This window comes from Mytilus edulis, chromosome 13 (genome assembly GCF_963676685.1).
Source record: "Mytilus edulis chromosome 13, xbMytEdul2.2, whole genome shotgun sequence".
Classification (NCBI taxonomy): domain Eukaryota; kingdom Metazoa; phylum Mollusca; class Bivalvia; order Mytilida; family Mytilidae; genus Mytilus; species Mytilus edulis.
Window position 1 is genome coordinate 72844518 of NC_092356.1, and position 26264 is coordinate 72870781.

Below are 26264 nucleotides of genomic sequence, written 5' to 3' on the forward strand. Positions count from 1 at the left end.
TTTATAAATGCATCCCCTGTGTATTTTATCCAGAAGTACAGATTTTTTTCCTTTCTTTCAAGCTGACTTTTCAGTTTTCAACATTAGACTAAGCCGTCAAATCTATTTTCAAATGTATGAAAATGATTTAAGCATTTCCCCCCATTTGATTTCTATACAGTCATTTGCTCTGTTGGCTATACAGAGGAGTAGTTTCTCAGGATTGACAATGTCTATGTTTAGGATGCTGTGATATTTTTTTTTAGGTCCCCATCCTAAAAAAAAGGCCCCCTTTTCAGATTTTGCTGATTATCAAACTCATCCCTTGATTTGATGAGTGGAAACCATTAACCTTTATTCAAATTTGTAAAGGATCTGAAAAAAGGTGATAGAATGGTGACAAGAAAGTGATGAAGGACTGACTGAAGGAAGGGACACAAACATTATACCCTCTGCAACTTAATTATGTGTGGGATATAATAAAACAGCTTAAAATAAATTAAAAAGTTCTACTGATAAATTTTATGGAATTGACATTAGCATGTGATTAGGGTCCATTACAATAACTTGGTGCCCATGTATTTTCTTTAGAAAAGTTTAGATATAGAAATTACCTGTCTTTACTATAACGTGTGTTACATCTTTATCAAACTTTGTACAAAACTGACACTGATTCAAAACTGCCAATTTTTGAAGTTCTTTCTGCAATACAATAATAACAACTTAAGTTGTTAATCACTAAAGATAAGAGATAACATCTTGCCTAAAACATTTACCTAGCTACGCCCAATTATAGAACTTATATTTTTAACAAGTCTTTTATACATGTACATGATGTATGTTGAAATTTATGAAGTCAATTGATTAAAATTCAATAAATATCATTATTGTATAGCAATATAATATTTCCCACAGAAAGTAACCAAAAGTTAGCGTGCAATAAATTCTAATATTGCACTAGTGCAATAAATCTTCAAAAATTCATGACGTCATCAACGACAAAATCTTAGTTTAAACCAATTTTTACTTTAAAATATTATATTGCTATACAATAAAAGGGTTATTGCATGAATATTGGGGAATATTGCCCCTCGTAGAACATATATTGGACTCGCAAGCTCGTGCAATATAAAATTCTACTCGGGACAATATTTCCCAATATTCATGCAATAACCCTATATTATGAAACTGGTATCAAGAGTATACATCAAATCTATGAAAATTAGTATGCCAAGAAAAATAAGGAATTACTGCACAATGAAAAGTTACTGTTTTTTACCTGACTTTGAAAAAGACATAAAAACCTTATTAATCACATATTCTATACACATCAGGATATCACTGATTCAGTAGTGGGAGTAAAATAAGTTACAATACTTGTTCACAATCACAAGTGAAATTTTAAATGAATTGTACCTACCAATTGAGGGACATGTAAACCAGTTGATAGCAAACATTTTTTTGTATTCTCTTTCATCTTTTTTTCTGTATCATTTTTCTCATCAGTGACAGTAACAGCTATGTTTTCCTCAGTGATACTTTTCACCTCAGTAGTTTTGAGTCCAATGTCACCGGTATTTTTATTTTTGTTTTGGTCCTCTACTCTTTTGTTCTCTTCACTTTCAACCATTTTCACATTTGTTTCTGTTTCCTCATTTTCCATAACTCCTTCAGCTGTTTCATTGTTTTTCTCCATTTCAATATTTTCTATACACCCTTTACTTTGAATCATTTCACATATGTCTAGATTTATCTCCCTTGTATAATTTCCTGTTTCCATGACAGATGTATCTTCTGGTTCTGCCTCCATTTCAGTATTTAGACTATCTTCCTGATCATTGGTAGTTGTCAAATTAACACCATCAATGTCCGTATACAACAAATTATCTTCAAGGTCATCTTTGCAGACTTTCATGACTTTATCTTCATCTCCATGCTGACTTGACTCATCTTTTGTATCCATGTCAATATCTTTTTCAGTTTCTGGATTATTATAAAAAAAAAGTATGTTTCAATACATTTTATGTTGAGATATCATAAGCTTTAATACTAGTGCCTCAAAGCGCCTGTTATGTCCACCTTTCATCTATGCATAATATTGACTGTGAGTACCAGAATATTGAAAGCAACATCATCTGATGAAAGTTTAAAACTACACACTGCATATGACAGCAAGTTCAAGTGGTACTTTTGATATTTAGGAACGGACCATTTGATTTTCTAGGGGGGGTCCTGGAGTTTTATATCAAGCCAGATATTTTTTAACCATGCTAACAAAGCAAGATATGTTTTTCATTCGATCCAAAGCATCAAGTTTTTTTTTTCAATATCAAATATATTCATGTCATACTTGCTGAAGATGAAGCTAGAATATTTTTTTTAGCAACTGAATAAGCCAGATAACTTTTTTTTTTCAAAATGGAGGCCACATTAATTTTTTTCCAAAAAAAACAGCCCCCCCCCCCCCCCCACCTAAAATGAAAATTAAATGGTCTGTGCCTTAGTGACAGTAAAGTCTTTTTTTGGTAATGTAGAGGCTCACCAGCACCTGCATCGCTTATCTTGCTACCAGGGGTACCATAATGCATATGAATCAGTTCCAACCAAAAATTTATTGCAAGAGTATCACATTCATCATTTTTATACTTTTCTTTTTGCTAATTATCACATGATATCACAATCATCATTTTTATACATTTCCTTTTGCTCTGTTTTGTGTATCAGACTTAAATAAGCTTTTCATTAATATCAAACTGTTACATTAAGGATTCCCATAACACAAATTGGTGAACAAATCATAAATATTTTCCATCAATAGAAACAATGAGGGGGGGTAGGAGGGGTCCTGATCCCGAAATCCCGGGCTTAAAAACACGATATCCCGAGGTCCCGAATTTAAAAAAAAAAAAATCCCGGATCCCGAAATTTGAAAAAAAGAATTCCTTGATCCCGAAGGGGTAAATTCCGAAATCCCGAGCTTAAAAACACCCGATCCCGGAGTCCCGCTAAAGGTCCTATCCCCCCTCAACAATTATTATGGAAGTATAATTACATTTGCAAGTATCTAAATAACTATATATATAGCTCGTATTGCTCAAATGGCAGTCACTGTGGATAATTCTGATAGGCACCATTTCACAAACATTTGGTCCAAATAGCCTCAGTGTAAAAAAAAATCAGAAAATTTTCTATTTTTTGGAATGGCAGCCATCTTTGTTGACAGGTGGGTCATCAGACATAATTCTGAAAGGGCCCCATTATAGGACAATAATTCCCAACAGCCTTGTAATTTCCAAGGAGGAATATAAGGAAATTTAAGGCCTGTTGAAAATTATTATTATTGAAACAAAACAGTTATTTTAAAAATATGCCTACCTCTTTTTTTTGTATTCTCTTTCATCTTTTTTTCTGTACCATTTTTCTCATCAGTGACAGTAACAGCTATGTTTTCCTCAGTGATACTTTTCACCTCAGTAGTTTTGAGTCCAATGTCACCGGTATTTTTATTTTTGTTTTGGTCCTCTACTCTTTTGTTCTCTTCACTTTCAACCATTTTCACATTTGTTTCTGTTTCCTCATTTTCCATAACTCCTTCAGCTGTTTCATTGTTTTTCTCCATTTCAATATTTTCTATACACCCTTTACTTTGAATCATTTCACATATGTCTAGATTTATCTCCCTTGTATAATTTCCTGTTTCCATGACAGATGTATCTTCTGGTTCTGCCTCCATTTCAGTATTTAGACTATCTTCCTGATCATTGGTAGTTGTCAAATTAACACCATCAATGTCCGTATACAACAAATTATCTTCAAGGTCATCTTTGCAGACTTTCATGACTTTATCTTCATCTCCATGCTGACTTGACTCATCTTTTGTATCCATGTCAATCTCTTTTTCAGTTTCTGGATTATTATAAAAAAAAAGTATGTTTCAATACATTTTATGTTGAGATATCATAAGCTTTAATACTAGTGCCTCAAAGCGCCTGTTATGTCCACCTTTCATCTATGCATAATATTGACTGTGAGTACCAGAATATTGAAAGCAACATCATCTGATGAAAGTTTAAAACTACACACTGCATATGACAGCAAGTTCAAGTGGTACTTTTGATATTTAGGAACGGACCATTTGATTTTCTAGGGGGGGTCCTGGAGTTTTATATCAAGCCAGATTTTTTTTAACCATGCTAACAAAGCAAGATATGTTTTTCATTCGATCCAAAGCATCAAGTTTTTTTTTTCAATATCAAATATATTCATGTCATACTTGCTGAAGATGAAGCTAGAATATTTTTTTTAGCAACTGAATAAGCCAGATAACTTTTTTTTTTCAAAATGGAGGCCACATTAATTTTTTTCCAAAAAAAACAGCCCCCCCCCCCCCCACCTAAAATGAAAATTAAATGGTCTGTGCCTTAGTGACAGTAAAGTCTTTTTTTGGTAATGTAGAGGCTCACCAGCACCTGCATCGCTTATCTTGCTACCAGGGGTACCATAATGCATATGAATCAGTTCCAACCAAAAATTTATTGCAAGAGTATCACATTCATCATTTTTATACTTTTCTTTTTGCTAATTATCACATGATATCACAATCATCATTTTTATACATTTCCTTTTGCTCTGTTTTGTGTATCAGACTTAAATAAGCTTTTCATTAATATCAAACTGTTACATTAAGGATTCCCATAACACAAATTGGTGAACAAATCATAAATATTTTCCATCAATAGAAACAATGAGGGGGGGTAGGAGGGGTCCTGATCCCGAAATCCCGGGCTTAAAAACACGATATCCCGAGGTCCCGAATTTAAAAAAAAATAAATCCCGGATCCCGAAATTTGAAAAAAAGAATTCCTTGATCCCGAAGGGGTAAATTCCGAAATCCCGAGCTTAAAAACACCCGATCCCGGAGTCCCGCTAAAGGTCCTATCCCCCCTCAACAATTATTATGGAAGTATAATTACATTTGCAAGTATCTAAATAACTATATATATAGCTCGTATTGCTCAAATGGCAGTCACTGTGGATAATTCTGATAGGCACCATTTCACAAACATTTGGTCCAAATAGCCTCAGTGTAAAAAAAAATCAGAAAATTTTCTATTTTTTGGAATGGCAGCCATCTTTGTTGACAGGTGGGTCATCAGACATAATTCTGAAAGGGCCCCATTATAGGACAATAATTCCCAACAGCCTTGTAATTTCCAAGTAGGAATATAAGGAAATTTAAGGCCTGTTGAAAATTATTATTATTGAAACAAAACAGTTATTTTAAAAATATGCCTACCTCTTTTTTTTGTATTCTCTTTCATCTTTTTTTCTGTACCATTTTTCTCATCAGTGACAGTAACAGCTATGTTTTCCTCAGTGATACTTTTCACCTCAGTAGTTTTGAGTCCAATGTCACCGGTATTTTTATTTTTGTTTTGGTCCTCTACTCTTTTGTTCTCTTCACTTTCAACCATTTTCACATTTGTTTCTGTTTCCTCATTTTCCATAACTCCTTCAGCTGTTTCATTGTTTTTCTCCATTTCAATATTTTCTATACACCCTCTACTTTGAATCATTTCACATATGTCTAGATTTATCTCCCTTGTATAATTTCCTGTTTCCATGACAGATGTATCTTCTGGTTCTGCCTCCATTTCAGTATTTAGACTATCTTCCTGATCATTGGTAGTTGTCAAATTAACACCATCAATGTCCGTATACAACAAATTATCTTCAAGGTCATCTTTGCAGACTTTCATGACTTTATCTTCATCTCCATGCTGACTTGACTCATCTTTTGTATCCATGTCAATATCTTTTTCAGTTTCTGGATTATTATAAAAAAAAAGTATGTTTCAATACATTTTATGTTGAGATATCATAAGCTTTAATACTAGTGCCTCAAAGCGCCTGTTATGTCCACCTTTCATCTATGCATAATATTGACTGTGAGTACCAGAATATTGAAAGCAACATCATCTGATGAAAGTTTAAAACTACACACTGCATATGACAGCAAGTTCAAGTGGTACTTTTGATATTTAGGCACGGACCTATTGCATACAGTAAAAGAAAAACAGAACAAAACACAAAAATTTAACCTTGTTCACTGATCCATGAAATGAGGTCAAGGGCAAGTTAAAACTGTCTGACGGACATGAGGACCTTGCAAGGTACACACATACCAAGTATAGTTATCCTATTACTTATAATAAGAGAGAATTCAACATTACAAAAATTCTGAACTTTTTTTTCAAGTGGTCACTGAACCATGAAAATGAGGTCAAGAACATCTAGTTTCTAAAATATAAAGCTGTAAAGAAGTTAGCTAACGCCGCTGCTGGATCACTATCCCTATGTCGAGCTTTCTGCAACAAAAGTCACAGGCTCGACAAAAGGGGTGTCATTTTAATGAATATGAAAAGTCCTTGAATTCGAAATTTACTGATAACACTCAGAACTTTATTTTACTAGAACAAAATGTGATTTTAAGCCAAAAAAAAAAAGAATTTGAGTATTTCTATTATGGCCAAGCCAAAATTTGAATACAAACCATCCAGTCTTTTTTCTTCCCCCGTCATTGCCCATATCAAATCTTCCCTAAAACATTTGAGGGTTTTTTCTTTTTTTGACAAGCATTCTGTAAATAAAAAAAGAAATATGCAAAGTGAAACTAAATGGGATCACACATGGATTTTGTACATGAACTCATTTCAAGTGCTTGGTATTTTTATTTTATTTTATTTTTCCAATTTGGAGATATTCCTCACAAATATACTTATAGAATCAAGGCTCAATTATATGTCAATTGCAAATTTCCCTTTTGATACAAATATTCAAATATTACGTTCAGACATTATTTTGCAACATTGTCTGTATTAGAAGTTTATATAAGAACGTCAATAGATATAAACAAGTTTCACAGAAACTAGTGAAAGCACTTTCGAGTTATTGTGCAACATGTTGACGATGGACAGAGATATACCATAATTTCAAGACGGGTGTATAAAAATTAAAATGTAGTATGAAAAGTGATGATTAGGCCACACCAATTTGATAAATAGTTCTTTGAACACTTGCTCTAAAAAAAAAAATGGGGCAAGCGAGCTAATTTTTTTTGTTTTAAAAAAATTCTTGAAAATGAGTTTTTGACAGGTGAGTGGTCTGCAACAGGAGCGAGCAAAATCTTTTTTTTTTAAAGTTTTACATACTCGGTTTTTCAAACAGAATAAGAAGGAAAAGCACTGATGTTTTGATGCATAAGGCCTGTTATCCCATTTGAATACATTATTCTGACTCTAAGCAAATAACTGTAGACTCTATTACCTTGCAGCAGCAAATTTTTGAAAAAAAACTCTTAAACATGTTAAATGTGACTTAGAAATTGCAATACAAATAACCTTCACAATGTAAAGAGCATGCAAAACAAATGACAATTATTAAATTGATACTTTCAGTTTTTAACATTTTGGTGAACAGCCTTTTTTGACAATGTTTAAGGTTTAATTAAATTCTACCAAAAGCCTTAGTATTTCAAAAATTCAAAATTTTGTAAACAGTAAATTTATAAATATAATAATATAAATGATAATTCATGTCTGACAGCACATAGTGCTGACTACTGGACTATTTGACCCCACCATGCATGCATTTCAAATTGGATATTTCATTTAAATGTTCAAGTAATCTTTTTTAAATACCCACCACCCATCAAATTTTAATACAGGTGCCTTCCTTCCCCAACACAATTCTGGAAAGGCCCTAAACAAAACATGGTTTTCTCATGGATGAAGAGTTTTTGGTTGCCTATAATTGCTTGTACATCTACTTCTTTTGAATTTTGATGGATAGTTGTCTTATTGACAATTAACCACATCTCCTTATTGTTATATTAAGAGCTGTGCTTGGAAACTAAAAGACAAATAGAATGGATTTATTTTTTTTACAAAATTTACTTCTGGATACTATCTTATGATCATAAACAAGCTTTTGTCCAAGTTTGGTACAAACCCAGGATAGTTTAAGAAAGTTATTAAAATTCTAAAAACTTTAACCACAGAGTGAATGTGTTGTTTCCCAGTAGAAAAACTAAGTCCATTTATAAGTAAAATTCGGAAAAACTGGAATTTTATTTTTACCAAATTTACTTCTGGATACTATCTTATGATCATAAAGAAGCTTCTGTCCAAGTTTGGTAGAAATCCAGGATAGTTTAAGAAAGTTATTAAAATTTCAAAACTTTAACCACAGAGTGAATATTTGTTGACGCCGTCGCCAGAATGTAGGATCGCTTAGTCTCGCTTTTTCGACTAAAGTCGAAGGCTCGACAAAAAGTCATGCCTGTATAGGTCATTGAATTCAAATAATCAGACATCTTTTATAAACAGTCAAATCTCATTATAACATATAACAAACACGACATTTTCTATTTTCATCATAAAATAGTCATTTTTTGCTTAAATTGAAGGCTGTAAAGACCAGAATGCTTGTCAAGTATCACAACATACATCTGCATATTAGTTTTAGATGCATGATTTTTTTTATTAGTTGTTTTTGGCTTTGAACTAGCTGTCAGTAACTGCGAGTAATCTCAAATCGGTACTAATAGTCTTTTTGTTGTTGGGATGTATAAGTGCTGAGCCACTCTGTTTTTGTTAGATGTATTTCTATCCATCTGATGAGTTAAGCCTTTTTCAACTGATTTTTATAGTTCGTTCCTATATGTTGTACTGTTACACCACTGTCCAAGGTTAGGGGGAGGAATGGGATCGCGCTAACTGGTTTAACCCCGCCACATTATTTACATATGTGCCTGTCCCAAGTCAGGAGCCTGTAATTCAGTGGATGTCGTTTGTGTTACATATTTGTTTTTCGTTCATTTATTTGTACATTTATTTGGCCGTTACTTTTCTCGTTTGAATTGTTTTACATTTGTTATTTCCAGGCCTTTTATAGCTGACTATGCGGTATGGGCTTTGCTCATTGTTGAAGGCCGTACGGTGACCTATAGTTGTTAATTTCTGTGTCATTTAATTTGGTCTCTTGTTTAGAGTTGTCTCATTGGCAATTACACCAAATCTTCTTTTTTATATATTTGCATATATATTTTTGACTGCTAAAGTGTCACAGTTCATAAATAAACTACCGTGAATATAATGGTTTTTTTTTCCAAAGTGAAATAATATAACGATGAAAATGGTACTTTTTTAGGTCTTTGATCCCATATATTCAGGATACTTAGCAGAATATCTACTATGTATTATACAGAATTCAAAATAGATCTGTAACTGGTCATATTAAAACTATATACCAAATATCAAATTAATATCTTCAAGCATGACGAAAAAAAGTGCAGATAACTAGTTATTTACGCGAATTTTCTAAGTCGAAGGACCACAACTCTGCACAAGAGTCCACACGCTGAAATGTCTCGCCTGCTTTCCTAACCATGATTAATTTTATGTTGATAGTCCTAATGATAAAAGTTTTACTACAAGTATCACATAAACTTAAAATTATCAATGATCCATGAAAATGAGGTCCTGGTCAGATAAACCATGCCAGACACACATGTACACCTTACAATCATTCCATACACCAAATATAGTGGACCTATTGCTTATAGTAACTTAGAAAAACAGACCAAAACACAAAAACTTTACATTGACCATGAACCATGAACATGAGGTCATGGACAAATGACACCTGCCAGACAGACATGTACACCTTACAATCATTCCATACACCAAATATAGTGGACCTATTGATTATAGTATTAGAATAACAGACAAAAACATAAAACTTAACATTGACCAATGAACGACGAAAATGAGATAGGACATATGACACCTGCCAGACAGACATTACACCTTGCAATCATTCCATACACCAAATATAGTTGACCTATTGCTTATAGTTTTAGAAAAACAGATCAAAACACAAAAACTTACCATTGACCAATGAACCATGAAAATGAGGTCAAGGACAAATGACACCTGCCAGACAAACATGTTCACCTTACAATCATTCCATACACCAAATATATTTGACATACTGCTTTCAGTATCTGACAAACGGACCTATTCACGTAACTTTAACCTTGATCACTTATCCAAGAAATGAGGTCGAGGTCAGGTGAATCTTGTCTGATGGACATGTAGACCTTGAAATGAACCCATATACCAAATATAGTTATCCCATTACTTATTATAAGTGAGAAATTCCCATAACAAAAAAACTGAACTTTTTTTCAAGCAGTCACTGAACCATGAAAATAAGTCGAGGACAATGGTCATACGACAGACGGAAAGTTCATGACATAAGGTATCTGCGTACAAGGTATGAAGCATCCAAGTCTTCTACCTTCTGAAATATAAAGCTTTATACAAATAGTTTACGCCACCGCCGGATAGTAATACTTATGTCTAACTATGCGACTTAAATTTTGTCGCAGGCGAGACACTAAAATCATCAGATCGGAACAAAATTTGAACTTGATCTGTAACTGGTCAAAATAAAACATTATACAAAATATCAAATCAATATCTTCAAGCACAATAAAAAAAGTGGAAAAAACTGATTTGTGGGGACCGACAGACAGACTGACAAAGTGCAAACCTAGTCCCCTTTGGCTTCGCCTTTAGGGGACTAAAAACAGACAAACCCTTTCTGGATAATACACTGAAATAAGTGATAACAGTCATGCAATGAACATATTGAAACAAATATATATTATTATATAGATGACAAAGAAATACTGAAATTTCTCAGATGAATCTGATATCATCACTTATCGGTTGATTATTCACTCATGAAACTTTTTATGTCTTTTCTCAACATATTTTTGCAAAATGTACCAAATTTATTCTCAGTTTTGCCCTTTTTACTTTTCAGAATTATCGATTATAAGAATGTGAAATGCAATATACTTTATAGTGCATTGGGTAATTTTTGCAGTTTCAAATTTTTACAACATTATAACCGTAAATTGACCCAAAATTCATAAAATATTATGGAAAAATCGAAATAGTTGGCATGTAAGAGAATTAAGCATTTTATTTTTACACATTTACGTAAAACCTCATAAAAAGGGCAAAACTATGAACCTCACAAAAATTTGACGCAATAAGGTACTTAAATTGGATGCAGTCATATTTGTTTTTTTTTATAATCATACGCTCATGTTTGATGTTATTTATCATGAATACTACTGGAATAAGACATTTTTTAATCATGTTTTGTGATCTATTTATAAAAACATAATTAACAATTTAATTTGATTTTTGAAAATATACCACTTGTGACGGAACAACAATAATAACTCTTATGAGCACTGCTGAATTATTTTGTTGTTCGGTCACGCGTAGAATATTTTCAATTATTAACTTACAAATTAATTCAATTGTAAAAATGACCAACATCTTAATCACTTCCATGGCTGAAGACCTGTTAGTAAATTCATTTATTTTGAAGAGTTAGTCGTCATGTAAACTTTGCCACAAATCATTCATGAACTTAGTAGAGTCCAAAGACATGAAAGAGTACATACACATGGATAAAATTGAATGTTGTCTAGTATTATGTAAAACTAAGTCTTCAGCCATGTCCAGTTTAAAGATTGAAACAGTTACTTGTACTTAACCAAATGATCAAATCAAAAGCCATAGTTGAATAGTTACATAAAAAATGTTTAGTATTTAACTTTCCTTGATCTTTTTTTTCAGTAAGAAAAGTTCTTTTTCATCAATCTTTCCATTCAATATGAATTAAAAAGAATCATTCAATACAATTTAAATGCTGTAAACATATATATGTATTGCTTGCATTCTTTGATCAAATGATTTGAAGTATTCACAACTGTTTCCTCTGTTTCTCTCAAGTAAAACATGCTAAAAGTTAACTTTGATCAAAATGTTATAAAAGCATAAATACTCATTCCAATCTGCTCCCAAGAACTTCTCAAAGATCTCAAGAATGGCTCAAGATTAACCATCTTCACTGTAAACCTACATGTATATATGATTATGCTATAGTTTATGATCAATTTGGTACAATACGCTTGGTAAAATATACCTACTCTTTATGCTGACTGAAGCAAACTTAAACATGCATCATCCAAACTTGAAGTCAGACAGAAGATGTCAGTTTGTCTGACCGAATGTCAGATACAGGTTTCTGGAATTTCGCAAGACTGAGAGGAATCAAATGATAAAAATCGAATCAAAATCAGAACGATAAAAATTTGCAATGCCCCACAATATGACATTTTTCGGGCAGTGTTCTCCCCAGATATTTCATTTAGCATCCTTGTAAACAGGGACATTTGAAATATAGTACCATCTTGTTTCTAAAAAATATAGCATCACATCCATAACATAATCTATAAGAAAACCAATTCAGATAGCATCACATTCAAGAAATATAGCATCACATTACCATGATGCAAAAGGCCCTGGGGAGAACACTGTTGGCCTCTTTAATATTGAAAACAGTAACAGATACAAAACATAGAGAGCAACCACTGCCTGACTAAGGGGTCATATAAAAACCTTACGAGTTAACATAATTTGTAATAAAATTATTTGCTTACACTGCATCATCAGCTTTACAAAATACATCAATCATGTTCTTGTGCACACTATCATGGTATACAAGGACAGGCCATTTCATTTTACTTGGAATTCCAGGTAGTCTTGACCACATAATGGTTCTATCTGTCTCTAATTCTGGAAAAGATTTAGTATTAGTTTAAATGCAAATTACATTCAATATCAAACGACTTTGATGCAAGTTTTCTCAATTCATTTGTAAGGCAAAACTTCATGGAAAAGTTATTATTCTTAAATATCAAAAGCGAGGCCAAAAAAAATAATACCCTAGTTTCCTGCTAACCAACCCACAAACTTTTGGATTGGAATGTATCGTTGACAAACTCATTTTCTGACGGACTACTGGGAATTTCTTCCTCAACCTTGGGTTTCAAATGGATATCTAATACAAGGGTTTGCTCTGTCAAGATTTTCCAATAAAATGTAAATATTGCATGCATCCAAGAATGGTGTCATGTGATACAATTTCATACTGATATTTCTATTGTATATATTCTTAATGTTTTATAATTCAAAGAATTTCTGCCTATGGTTACACGTATATATAAACCTGGTCTTAAAATTTAAGGTCTAAATATTGGAATTATGTAATTTCAACTGATAAGTATCAAACAAAAAAAACTTCATGAAAATAATATGTGTAATTGTAACTAGAGGCTCTAATAAAGAGCCTGTGTCGCTCACCTTGGCATATGTGAATTAAACAAAGGAAGCAGACAGTTCATGACAAAATTGTGTTTAGGTGATTGTGATGTGTTTGTGATAATAACCCAAAACAGCAAAATTTCCTTAAAATTACCAATTTAGGGGCAGCAACCTAACAACCAGTTGTCCGATTCATCTACAAATTTCAGGGCAGATAGATTTTGACCAGATAAACAATTTTACCCCTTGTCAGATTTGCTCTAAATGCTTTGGTTTTTGAGTTATAAGCCAAAAACTGCATTTTACCCCTATGTTCTATTTTTAGCCGTAGCGGCCATCTTGGTTGGTTTGTCCAGTCACAAAACACAATTTTTAAACTAGATAGCCTAATAATGATTCTGGCTATGTTTGGTAAAATTTGCCCCGGTAGTTTCAGAGAAGATTTTTGTAAAAGTTAACTAAGATTTACTAAAAATGGATAAAAATTGACTAAAAAGGGCAATAACTCCTAAAGGGGTCAACTGACCATTTTGGTCCTGTTGACTTAATTGTAAATCTTACTTTGCTGAACATTATTGCTGTTTACAGTTTATCTCCATCTATAATAATATTCAAGATAATAACCAAAAACAGTAAAATTTCCTTAAAATTACCAATTTAGGGGCAGCAACTCAACAATGGGTTGTCTGATTCATCTAAAAATTTCAGGGCAGATAGATCTTGACCTGATTAACAATTTTACCCCATGTCAGATTTGCTCTAAATGCTTTGGTTTTTGAGTTATAGGCAAAAACCTGCATTTTACCCCTATGTTCTATTTTTAGCCATGGCGGCCATCTTGGTTTGTTGACCAGGTCAAAAAACACAAATTTTAAACTAGATACATCAATGATGATTGTGGCCAAGTTTGGTTAAATTTGGCCCAGTAGTTTCAGAGGAGAAGATTTTTGTAAAAGTTAACGACAGACGACAGACGTCGGACGCCAAGTGATGAGAAAAGCTCAGTTGGCCCGAACAGTGAGCTAATAAAATTTGATATTATTATCATAACTTACGTGAAATAAAAAACAGTCTGGCGGTAAGGGTTGTTCGACTGAACCTAATCTTTTGTGCCAAAATTGTGTTTTTTACTATATAAAAGCAGGCCCTGTTGGTCACAATGATTCCCCTATATGACCTTGTAAAAGGTTTTGAAAGATATATAAAAATTTGTAAGGGTTCCGCGGAACCCAGTGTCTGGCCTACTTTTGATGTTGTCTATATTTTCAGTGTGATAGGTGAATGCACATAGTGAATGCAATGTTGAGTCCATTTATACGTAAAAAACAGAAAAACAGAAATAAATACTTTACAAAATTTTCTCCTGGATACAATCTTTATATCATAAACAAGCTTCTGTCCAAATTTGGTAAAATTTCTGGATAGTTTAAGAAAGTTATTAAAATTTCAAAAAATTTAACAACAGAGTGAATGTATAATGTTTCCTGGCAGAAAAACTAAGTCCATTTATAAGTAAAATACGGGAAAAAATATTTTTTTTTTACTAAATTTACTTCTGGATACTATCTTATGATCATAAACAAGCTTCTGTCCAAGTTTGGTACAAATCCAGGATAGTTTAAGAAAGTTATTAAAATTTTTAAAACTTTAACCACAGAGTGAATTTAATGTTTCCTGGTAGAAAAAACTAAGTCCATTTATAAGTAAAATTGGAAAAACTGGATTTTTTTTTTTTTAATTAAATTTACTTGTGGATACTATTTTATGATCAGAAACAAGCTTCTGTCCAAGTTTGGTAGAAATCCAGGATAGTTTAAGAAAGTTATTAAAATTTCAAAAACTTTAACCACAGAGTGAATATTTGTGGACGCTGCCGCCGACAGAATGTAGGATCCCTATGTCTCGTTTTTGACAAAAGTCGAAGGCTCGACAAAAACATTACTATTTATATCAAGCATGTTACTGGAATCACAGGATTATTTATTACACCTTAAAACACATCCTAAAATTTATAATAACTTGAACAGAAACTTTATATCATAACCATAGATTAAGTATTCATAACCATATTAATTTTTTTATGAATACTATGTTTTTTTGTAAATTTGTAGCAGATGTTGCAAAACCAAAAACAGTAATTATCTTGCAGTATTTACAGCCAATTGTATAATATCCATTTTATCTGACGCCATACTTTACAAACCTTTTTCCTGATTATCATCTGATCTACTTCCCAATGACGAACCTGCGATAACAAAGAAAGAATTTAATACAGGCCTACATTTTACTTAGACTTTTCCTGAAATAAATTTTAGGGAGGTTGACAAATTGTTATTTATTATTGTATGAAAAACTGCTATGAAATACATTCACATCACTACTACAATCATTCCATAAATTACTTTGGGAGTTTAATAAAAAAAAAAAAACAATTTTTGCATTCTTGTGGAAAATATTTCATTGATCATCATGGAAGTTAGAAGTTTTAAAAGCCTAGTACATGTGTGTCACTACAGGTCTTAACATAACAGCATCATTATATATTTGTACCAAAGAATTTTAAAAATTAGCAGTAATCTATGAAAACAATGAGAAGAAAAGTTTTAAGCACAATTTCACATATTTGATATCACAATTCTGATTTTTTAATTATGTTTATTCTTCTGTTTGTTGCTGGAAATAGATAAATTCCAACTGGGGTATTTTATCAGAAAATACTTGAAATCATATTTATAATTTAACATTACATTTTGTTGCTCTGACTCCCAGGGTTCGACATTAAAGGTAGCCTGATTGCCCAGGACAAATAAAAGTCGTCATCGGGCAAGTAAAAGCTGAAGTGTACTTGTCCAATGGACAAGTGAAAAATAAAAGTAATTAACAGTGAAATACTGAATAAAGTCTTAATGTTAATTCTCCTTAAAATCAATAATGCGCAATATCAATCAACTTGACCGTTTCGAAAATTCAAAGTATTGTTTAGTATTTTCCCTTTGTTATTAATATAAACATTATAAAGATATTGTCCAATCAGAGTATGATTATTCAATGACACATTCATTAATGAACCAATCGAATTAGACCTTGCTATTTTAGGAACATTAAGTTGAGCACATTTCATCAGACCGGATATTTACCTGATGACAGTAAACCCAGAACAAAGACAGATATGTGAACTTCTAGTAAAATTAAGTTTCAACAGTTCTTTCCTCATTATTAGTACTTTAAAATACTTGTGCTGAATGTAGAATAATGAAATACATGTAAATTATTTTTTTATTTTTTTTGGAAAATTCAAGGACATCATTTAATAAAATGAGGGTCACACCTGTGCACATGCACACACTTGTAGTAGTTCCACAAACGGGATTCTGTTGGTTTTTTCTTTTAAACATTTTTTAAAATTGTCGTCTTCAATACATTTTTGCTAACATCATGAACATTATGAAAATTTAAGCATGTTGAGAAAAGTACTTCAGCAATTCCCTTAGCTATACATTTGTATTTACCCGATTTATAATTTTATATCAACAAATAGCTGTTTAAAATTTATGTAGTAAGTTATATTTGGACAAGTGTTTTGTTCTATCGGACAAGTAAGTTTTCATGGGCACTTGCCCGAGGCGCAAGTTGTTAGAAAAGTTAATGTCGAACCCTGACTCCATATAAACATGAAGGCTACAGCAGGTTAAAACAAGTAATACTGTGTTTGCAAGCAAGACACAAAAGTCACCAAAACCAGCAATATGGTTGCTCTCAGCCAAAATCTGAAGCTGCCATGAAATTCGGAAAGCCATGTTTATCAAAGAAATCAATTTTCATTCAAATCTGTAAATTTTCATATTTAGGCAGGAAAACCAGTCACTATGGCAACCAGCGACGTATTGTTCTCCCCTTTTTGTGCATAATATTATTAAGTATGTTAAACTCTACCAGTGTACTAATTTTCAAGTTTCTGAGATATAGCAATGTCCTATTTATGGACCTTTCCCCCTTTTCCGTCAATTTTTTTTGTTACATGCACCCCTCCTGGGCAAGTCCAAACTACTAATTAAGTTTCATTTGAATCCCTTCAGCCATTTTCGAGTTTTTATGTTCAGAGGAAGAATAATAACTAGAATTGCCATTGCGAGCAATAGCTGATGTAAGAAACCCATATACCAAATTTCATTGAAATCGGAGCATGTTGAAATTTTGACGTGTTTTGGTGGCCATTTTGAAATTTTTTAAACTTTAGATTTTCCAAACATCCTACCAAGTTTCAAAGTGAATGCAGACTACACGAATGAACTTTATTTTTACAGGACATTCTGTCTGGTAAGCATCCTAGCTTTACCAGACCGAATGAAATTTTACCAGACCAATTGTTTTTACATCTAATTGTATATTATCCGACAAAAAATAACAAACATATGACTTTGTTGTGTCCTACTCTTCCCAAAAAATGCACAAAAACAAAATGATGTAACAAGAGGGTATATTGTTATGAAAGTTGTGCACAATTGCTTGAATGCATTTAAGTGAAGAGTAATGTCCCATTTTATTGGATTTTGACAATGTTTGTGAACTAAACATAATTTAGAGTTTCTGTATAAAATATTATTTCCTGTTTCTTTTTTATTTTTTCATATATCTTTTGGTTTTCAATTCTAGCATTTATATTTCATAGCTGAATTTTGTGATCTGCTTGGATTTTTATTCATTTATTGTAATTAATTGCCAAACCCGGAATTATCCTTATCCCTTCCCAGAATCTGATCCAGTTTTATTTACCTTTCCAGTTGTGCCAATGATAGCAGCCATTGTTGTTTTGGACAGTCAGATCTGTTTTTACCCAGATTTACACATTACTGGTTGGCGATTTTCGGCATAAAGCTAGCAGTTGAACAAAATAAACATCGCTGTGATGAATAATAAAGATGAAAATGAATTTGAGATCGTTTGGCAATTTTGCTAGAATGTTAGAAAAATCCATGAAAAAAAAACCCGGACATTCGGACCGGAATTCAACAAAATTTTACCAGATCCATTATTCACCGTATTTGTCCGACGTATTTCGTGTAGTCTGGAATGGCCTGCACATCTCGGAGATCTCGATGGGACAAGTTCATGCATAAAGAACAGAGGAAAAAAATAATGAGAAACGAAACAAAAACAATAAGTCTCCCAACGAACTTCATTCGGGACACTTAATAAACAAAAAGAATAATAAGAAACCGAACAAAAACAGTAAGTCATGACCACTTCCTTATCGGGCACTTAATAATAAGAAACCGAACAAAAACAATAAGTCCCCCAACTTCGTGGTCGGGGACTTGATAAAAAGAAACGAAGCAAAAACAAAAGTTGCAAAACTTTGTTTTGGTGACTTAACTATAAACTTGTATATGGAAGACCAATGACTTAATATTGTAAAAGTAACCACAAAAAAATATATACCCTCTTGTGCTAATGTTGTCAGTTGGTTAGGTTGTTTTATCAGCGAGACTCTGTAAAAGTAATTTCTCCAGAAAACATCTTCTTTAACTCTGTAAAAAAGATATAATTAAATAATGTGAATTCATTTCTATTTGTTGGTGACAAGATTCATGGTCCTCCTGACAAAATTCAGTTTTCCCGTTAATCTCTTTGAAACAATTGGTTTCTGTTAATACAATATTGATAACGCTGTGATCATATTTCAATTCGTATTTTTTATTTATTTTTTTAAATTTGTTGACACTCGAGATATTACCTTTCTATTTTCATATCTGAAATTTTAATGAAAATAGCCGGTGTTTTTATTATAAATATGTTTTACGAATTGTAAAGTTTTACACCAGTCATGATCAGCTGTCTTTACTTTTTCGTCGTACTTCCAGTCATTCTAAAAGCTTGTACAGTCCGCAAGATTTTGTATATCGATGTTTCCGAACTAGATTATTTAAATTGGAATCCGGGAAATGACTGACATAAAAAATAAAACAAAAAATAGATCAAAAAGACTAAATCTTGTTTTGATTATACATGTATGTAAATCGATTAAATTTCTATTCTGGTAAATAATGGATTTCGATCAAGAGCATCAGAAATAACGGACAATACTTTCAATCATTCCACATCAAATTTAATCATGAATGGATTTTCCCAGGGTCGGTCAGAAAGGTCATCTGTGTTTACTGTTTATACGATATTTCCCGCCAAATAAAAATCTTGTGCATTGGACAAAATCGATCTTTAATATCTTTTTATATTGGCATTCAATATTATTGTGAGTGAAGTCAAATTAAAGTTCAACCACGTGCACCCGCTGTTGATCACGAATATGTGTATCATGGAATTGTCTTTACACAGCAAATATTTTTTTAGATTGCTGTAAATAAAATATATAAAATACAAGTTTCCAAGTTTACATGGATTGTCCGTAAATGAATATTATGCAATTAAGTTCAGGAATTCGGGATCTGTGAATTCTTTTTTCAAGATGTCGGGAAGTCAGGATTTTAATTTATTTAAATTTGGGACCTTCAGACCGTGTTTTTAATGCAGGGATTTCGAGAACTGGACCCCTCCTACCCCCACCAAATGCAGCTCCATTATACTGATTTAGCATAATGAACAAACACGGAAATATTAAAATAAACTGTATATGCCCGGGAAGAATCAATATCTTCTTCTAGTTTTATTATTTGCGTTCCGTATTTTAGTTATACATCTCCAACTTTCGGACAATATTTGTTTGCAGTAAAAAGTAAAAACTACAAAGAATCATCAAGCTACTAATAAGGGAGCTACTATTTGATTTTTATGGGGGGCTAGGATGAAAAATTTTGTCCTGCATTTTTTTTTAGCTGTAATCTCTGTCCTGCCTTTTTATTTTTCACTCTGTTCGGTCCTGCCTTTTATTATTAGTTTTTCCTGACTTTTTTTTACCTCAATTGTCGTCCTGACTTTTTTTTTTTGCAAGTGTCTCATCCTGCCTTTTTTTTTTTCAAATTTCATCCTAGCCCCCCCCCCCCCCCCCCCCCCCCATAAAAATCAAATGGTAGCTCCCTAATATACAATTAAGTATTGCTCACTGTAATTATTTTTATCTCGTAACTGACCCAACGCAGACTGAATATTAAATACAAATTATAGAAATATTTTGCATGTGACCTCGTGAAACTAAAACGTATGCAGCATCACTTGAGACAGCATTCTGCTAAACAATGGATTTACGTGGAAAATAAATCAGTAAAACAAAAATAACCTTCAGCTTCAAGAAATAGGAATACATGTAAAAATAAATATGTTTAAAATTTTATGCCAACAAATAAGAAAAAGATACACAAAAAAAACAACGAAAAGGAACATAAAATAAAAAAAATAATTTTGAGGAACAAAGAAAATAAATAGCAGTTGAAATATAAAAAAATATGATTAAAAAAAAATAGGCTATTTTTATTAAAACAAAGTTCTCTCCAGTAATTCACCTGTAAAAATATTTTATGTCAAATAGGATGTAGAACTAATATAATCAATAAAGTGACTAAGGTTAAAATTACAGGTAACCTGTTTCTGAAATCAGTGAACCGTAATTCTAGCAGCACGGATTAAGATGAAAGGACAAATGTATTAAGAAAAAATTCACATCCCTAATTAACTGGGCATTTAAAAAGTCGGAATGCGAGTACATATGTTCAAACTCTTTTAGATCATTTTTTAGTAGCAATAAACAAAAGAACTATGTCAATTGGACATGCTTTGATACTATTTATGCACTTGAATTTTTACTTGATAACATTTTTGTTCGCTTTGGAGATTCCGTATATCGTCAAGTTATTGGAATTCCAATGGGGACTAACTGTGCACCACTTATTGCGGACCTGTTTTTGTATTGTTATGAGTTACAATTTATGACTAAAATTAGCAAAGACCCATCAAAACAACATTTGATACAAAAATTTAACAATACTTTTAGATATTTGGATGATATATTGGCTCTAAATAATGACGACTTCAGTATGTATACTAAAGAAATTTATCCTGTAGAACTTACTTTAAATAAAGCTAATGATAACAATGACCACTGCCCTTTCCTCGATCTTGATATCTATATCATAAACGGGAAGCTTAATACAAAAATTTATGATAAAAGAGATGATTTTTCATTTCCTATTGTTAATTATCCATTTTTAGATGGTGACGTTCCCTTGTCACCATCTTATGGTGTTTATATATCTCAACTTGTACGATTCGCTCGTGTATGTAACAATGTATTAGATTTTAGCGAGAGAAATTTATGTATTACTGAAAAATTATTACACCAGGGTTTTCGATATCACAAACTGGTCAAAACATTTACTAAATTTTATCACCGGTATAAGGAAATAATAATCGTAAATATAACTCAACATGCAGACATCTTATACGTTCAGGTATTTCACATCCAAAATTTTATGGAAATATTCTTTATAAAGCACAAAAATGTCAGTATTCTCCTCAGAAACTAACAAAACCTTTAAATAGACTTATTAAAAGGGGATATAGTTACGATACTGTTGTCAGGTCATTAAAAATTGCATATTTTGGCTTTAACATTGATTCACTGATAGGGTCTTTGCATCGGAACTAAACACATTTATTTCTAAAAAAACAGTTGTTGGCATGACACGGGTTATGTTCTTCTTGTATATTTTATGATAGTATGATACTAAACCCCTAACGGGAGGGATTGTACCTGATATTCATATGATGAAGACATAATCTTTCAATCAGTTTAATTGAGGTCTGGAGCTGGCATGTCAGTTAACTGCTAGTAGTCTGTTGTTATTTATGTATTATTGTCATTTTATTTATTTTCTTTTGTTACATCTTTTGACATCAGACTCGGACTTCTCTTGAACTGAATTTTAATGTGCGTATTGTTATTCTTTTACTTTTCTACATTGGCTAGAGGTATAGGGGGAGGGTTGAGATCTCATAAACATGTTTAACCCCGCCGCAATTTTGCGCCTGTCCCAAGTCAGGAGCCTCTGGCCTTTGTTAGTCTTGTATAATTTTAATTTTTAGTTTCTTGTGTATAATTCGGAGTTTAGTATGACGTCCATTATCACTGTACTATTATGCATATTTTAGGGGCCAGCTGAAGGACACCTACGGGTGCGGGAATTCTCGCTACATTGAAGACCCATTGGTTGCCTTCGGCTGTTGTTTGCTCTATGGTCGGGTGGTTGTCGCTTTGACATATTCACCATTTCCTTTCTCAATTTTACCATTCACACCTGGATCTGTTGATTAATGACCATACTACCTACCATAAAAATGTCCGATTATTCATATCCAACTAGACGGATTAAGGCATCCATAAAAATAAGTCCCTACCCGTACTGTACGATGAAATAAACTTACTGTTTGGGAACAAGTTCAAATCTCATTTTTCGTAAATAAGGATCTTCCTGTGATGTTGCCATAGCAACTGGAAAGGAAGCATCAAAGTCAAACTGAAACTGGACACCAGCAGGGGGATTTCTCACAAAGTTTCTTTTGTCCTACAATAAAATAAGAACAGAAGACTGATTCATCAAAAAAAATGTTCAGCTCGCTTTTTAAGAATACATGGAATATATTCTAAAAGACAACAATCCACAACTTCAATAGAATCGTAATAAAAATTAGAAAAACAGACTGATATGAAAAAGAAATATCAAAAGTTTATGTTGAGCCTCCTTGTACATTTACATTTATTATAAATCATTGTTGAGGGCCAAACAATAACCTGTACACGAGTTCTACTACACCATGTACACCATACCTGCAATTTTTTTTTATGAATTTTAATCAGATTTAGGTTTAAAAACATCGGAGACAAACAAATCAACACATCAATACATGTTAAGAAAGATAATTAAAAATATTTCTTTGAAAAACTGTCAAGACAGTTGAAGACACCATACATGTACAAAATGAACATGCAGACATGCATTGACTTGTAATCTTTATTTCTATAAAAATAGCATGTTTCAGCTAAAGAAATTCCAAAAAACTATGTACAGCATGTATTGTGGATATATTGTAAATGAGAGTCATTATCTATTTAATTTAAACAAGCATTCTGAGCGTATAAAAAACAATACATAGTCCCCTACAAGCTGGGGCGCAGCTTGATATGACGGCAAAGGTCGAATCCTAAACAGTAGGGGCAAGTATGGACTCTTTGTCAGACTAATATTTAAAAACAACACATGAATCATCAAAAAGCTGTATATCAAATCAATATCTATAAGCAACATGAAAAAAAGTTCTTAAAACTGATTATGTGCGTGAATATTCCAAGTCCAAGGACCCATAACTCTGCAAAATATCAGACCAGAACCAAAATTGAACTTGATAGGTAACTGGTCATGATGAAATTATATACTGAATATCAAATCAATGTCTTCAAGCATCACGAAAAAAAAGTGCAGAAAACCGATTATTTGCGTGAATTTTTAAGGTCCAAGGACCATAACTCTGCCAATAAATCATCCGACCTGAACAAAATTTGAACTTGATCTGTTTCTGGTCATGATAAAACTATATACGAAATATCAAATCAATATCTTCAAGCACGATGAAAAAAAGACTTTCATCTGTGGCGACATAACATTTTTTTGCAATTTCTGAATTTAAGGTAATTGGATCAATAATATTGTTTATACCAGCACAACTTTTTGACACTGGGATTATTATGGCAGTAAAAGAATAAGATCATAGAGAAACACACACACAAGCAATAACAATATTTAATGAACTTCCGTGAATATCTATCTGATTATTTAAAATCTATCTAATCATATCACATGCATCCTTTATTTATATTAGGAAAAGTATAGATTATCATTGGAGATCTTTATAACCATACATTGATATGCTTGCGTTAAGATTGAAATTAGATATATAGAGTTGACCGCTGATAATGTTTATACCTGGTTTGTATTTTTGCAATGCAACATCAGTGATGATAGCATTTACATGTATCCAACTTATGATGTCAAACAACAATGATTTTTCATATCAGCATACTGAAACAATCATGACTTTAACATCGAAGAAAAAAGCCTAAACTAATGACAAGGCCTAATTTTTTTTTACCTGTTTCCGCCTACCCTACGGACCTTAATTTTTGTGCCTGCCTTAAAGTTTTTTTGCCAATTTTTTTACAAGTACTATTTAAGTCTGTATATGTCTTCAACACAAACCAGTCAAAAACTTTTGAAAAAATAAAAAAGTTTGCCTACATGTACCTTGCAACCCTAGTTTTTTAGAGCATGTTAGAAACAGAGGTATTTTTTTTCTTGGTCCAATTAAAGATAAGAAGTAACACATACTGTAGACAATGCAAGGATTTGTTTTTTCATAGTCTCCTCTTCATTATAACCAACCCAGGGTGGTACAGCAGTTTTGGAGCTCTTGCCTTGTTCCTTCTTCTCTGTAGCAAACTTCTCCTGTTCCTTTGCAAAATCTCCCATGATGGTCTACAACACAGAATTTGTAAATACATATATATGTATCGGTGTATGTTTATTTTGCATCATTGTAAGTACATGTACTGAGTATTACATAATTACCTTATGTACATATAAAGATAGAGGATGTGGTATGATTGTCAATTAGACAGTCATCCACCAAAGTCAAAATTACAATTGATTTATCATCTACAATGGGAAACCCCCATACCGTAAACCAAGCTTTGTAAAAGGCCCCAAAATAAAATAAAATGTGAAACTATTCACACGAGACGATAAACAGCCTATTTTTAATAAAAACGCAAAACAAATAACAATTAAAACAAAAAGACAACAACAACCATTGGACTTCAGGCTCCTGACTTGGGACAGGCACATAAAGTGTGTGGTGGGGTGCATGTTTGTGAGCGCTCAACAACTACAATGCCGACGACAGCATCATACCATAACAGGGGTTGAAATAAGCGCTGGTCCGGTACCAGTAGAATTTACGTCGGACCAGTAGATTTTGTCAGCTGGTGGTCCGGCTGACCAGTTGAAATTTGTCGATAAAAATCTCTGATTGCATCGCAATGTCAGTTTGTTTACAAAACAAATTACCTGAGAAATCAATTACACGGTATTGGTACTGGGGGTATTACAATTGATCAAATTCATCAATATCTCGAGTGAGCGTCCTCATAACAACAAAAAATGTGAAATTTATTGGAAGCGGTTAAACCGCCGAAAAAAATTAATTAAAATATAATGACAAAGAAAAGGAGGATAGAAATAAAGTATAATATGACAATTGACAAAAGAAAATAAAAATATCAAAAGTCCTGGGAAAGATCGTCAATGGCTCAATAATATCGTCGATCGCAATGTTATGAATAGTACAACATGTGCAAAATCTGCAGTGACAAACCTTGATAAAAAAAGTATTTTTGTAACTTGATCTTAAGTTTTAAATTAGATTCTGTACTAGTACTTGCTCATGCAAATTCTGAGCAACATAAAAAAAAGCTACAGGAATAAAGGAGAGGAAAGGCAGGGAAAATCATTTAAACTTTGAATAAAAAAAAATCAGAAAAGCTGGTGCCACTGACTTTGTGATATTGAGTTATTCTTTAGTTACATTTCCAGCACATTCTGCTAATGCAGAACCTTAAGGGACTTTTCAAGATCAAAATTACGTTCAAGTTTTTTTTTCGAATTTATTATTGATTATGTTTGACACTGAAGATATAGGATCATTTGATACACTGCCAGCTGGAACATTTCTGGACAGAGCTCCAGACAACCGAGCTTGGTACCCTATGGTCGTCGTGAAGTTAGTGATGATGTTGAAGACACTATTAACATTTTTACAGTTATTGATCCTAATCTTTATAAAGAATATCATTAACTTGATCAGAATCAGGATCAAAATTTCTTTGATAAATGTATAATGTTATGTAATCAACAGCATGCAAATAAAAGTAAGCATTTGTAATTTATTTTGGAGTTTGTCAAATTTATGTCATTTTTGCAGGACCAGTAGAATTTTCAGTGCACTGGTCCGGCTGGCCAGTACACAAAAAAG

At 32.5% G+C, this 26264-nt stretch overlaps 2 protein-coding genes across 2 annotated transcripts in view; both read right to left on the minus strand.

The window, feature by feature from the left end:
• LOC139501773 (uncharacterized) overlaps window positions 1–5802 on the minus strand; it is a 43892-nt gene extending 38090 nt beyond the window's left edge. Inside the window, exons 1-4 of the mRNA XM_071290917.1 lie at window positions 5276–5802; window positions 3355–3885; window positions 1400–1962; window positions 594–681 (exon numbers count right to left, since the gene is read on the minus strand). Of these exons, the coding sequence (XP_071147018.1) occupies window positions 594–681; window positions 1400–1962; window positions 3355–3885; window positions 5276–5786 (1693 nt within the window). The 5' untranslated portion in view covers window positions 5787–5802. The remainder of the gene's footprint in view (window positions 1–593; window positions 682–1399; window positions 1963–3354; window positions 3886–5275) is intronic.
• Window positions 5803–6532: 730 nt separating this feature from the next.
• LOC139501774 (synapse-associated protein 1-like) lies at window positions 6533–24725 on the minus strand. The gene is made up of 6 exons (XM_071290919.1): window positions 24563–24725; window positions 22605–22744; window positions 18672–18760; window positions 15436–15477; window positions 12569–12704; window positions 6533–6619 (listed from the first exon to the last, which is right to left on the minus strand). Exons 1-6 carry the CDS (start codon window positions 24701–24703, stop codon window positions 6580–6582), a joined length of 588 nt encoding a protein of 195 aa, XP_071147020.1. The 5' UTR covers window positions 24704–24725; the 3' UTR covers window positions 6533–6579.
• Between the last annotated feature and the right edge of the window lie 1539 nt (window positions 24726–26264).

Coding starts and splice junctions, on each gene's coding strand:
- LOC139501774 (XM_071290919.1), bottom strand. CDS start 24,703: ATGGGAGATTTTGCAAAGGAACAGGAGAAGTTTGCTACAGAGAAGAAG. Junction 22,745..24,562: donor AAATCCTTGCATTGTCTACA/GTATGTGTTACT, acceptor ATTTTATTGTAG/GACAAAAGAAACTTTGTGAG. Junction 12,705..15,435: donor AGATGATAATCAGGAAAAAG/GTTTGTAAAGTA, acceptor AATCTTTTCCAG/AATTAGAGACAGATAGAACC.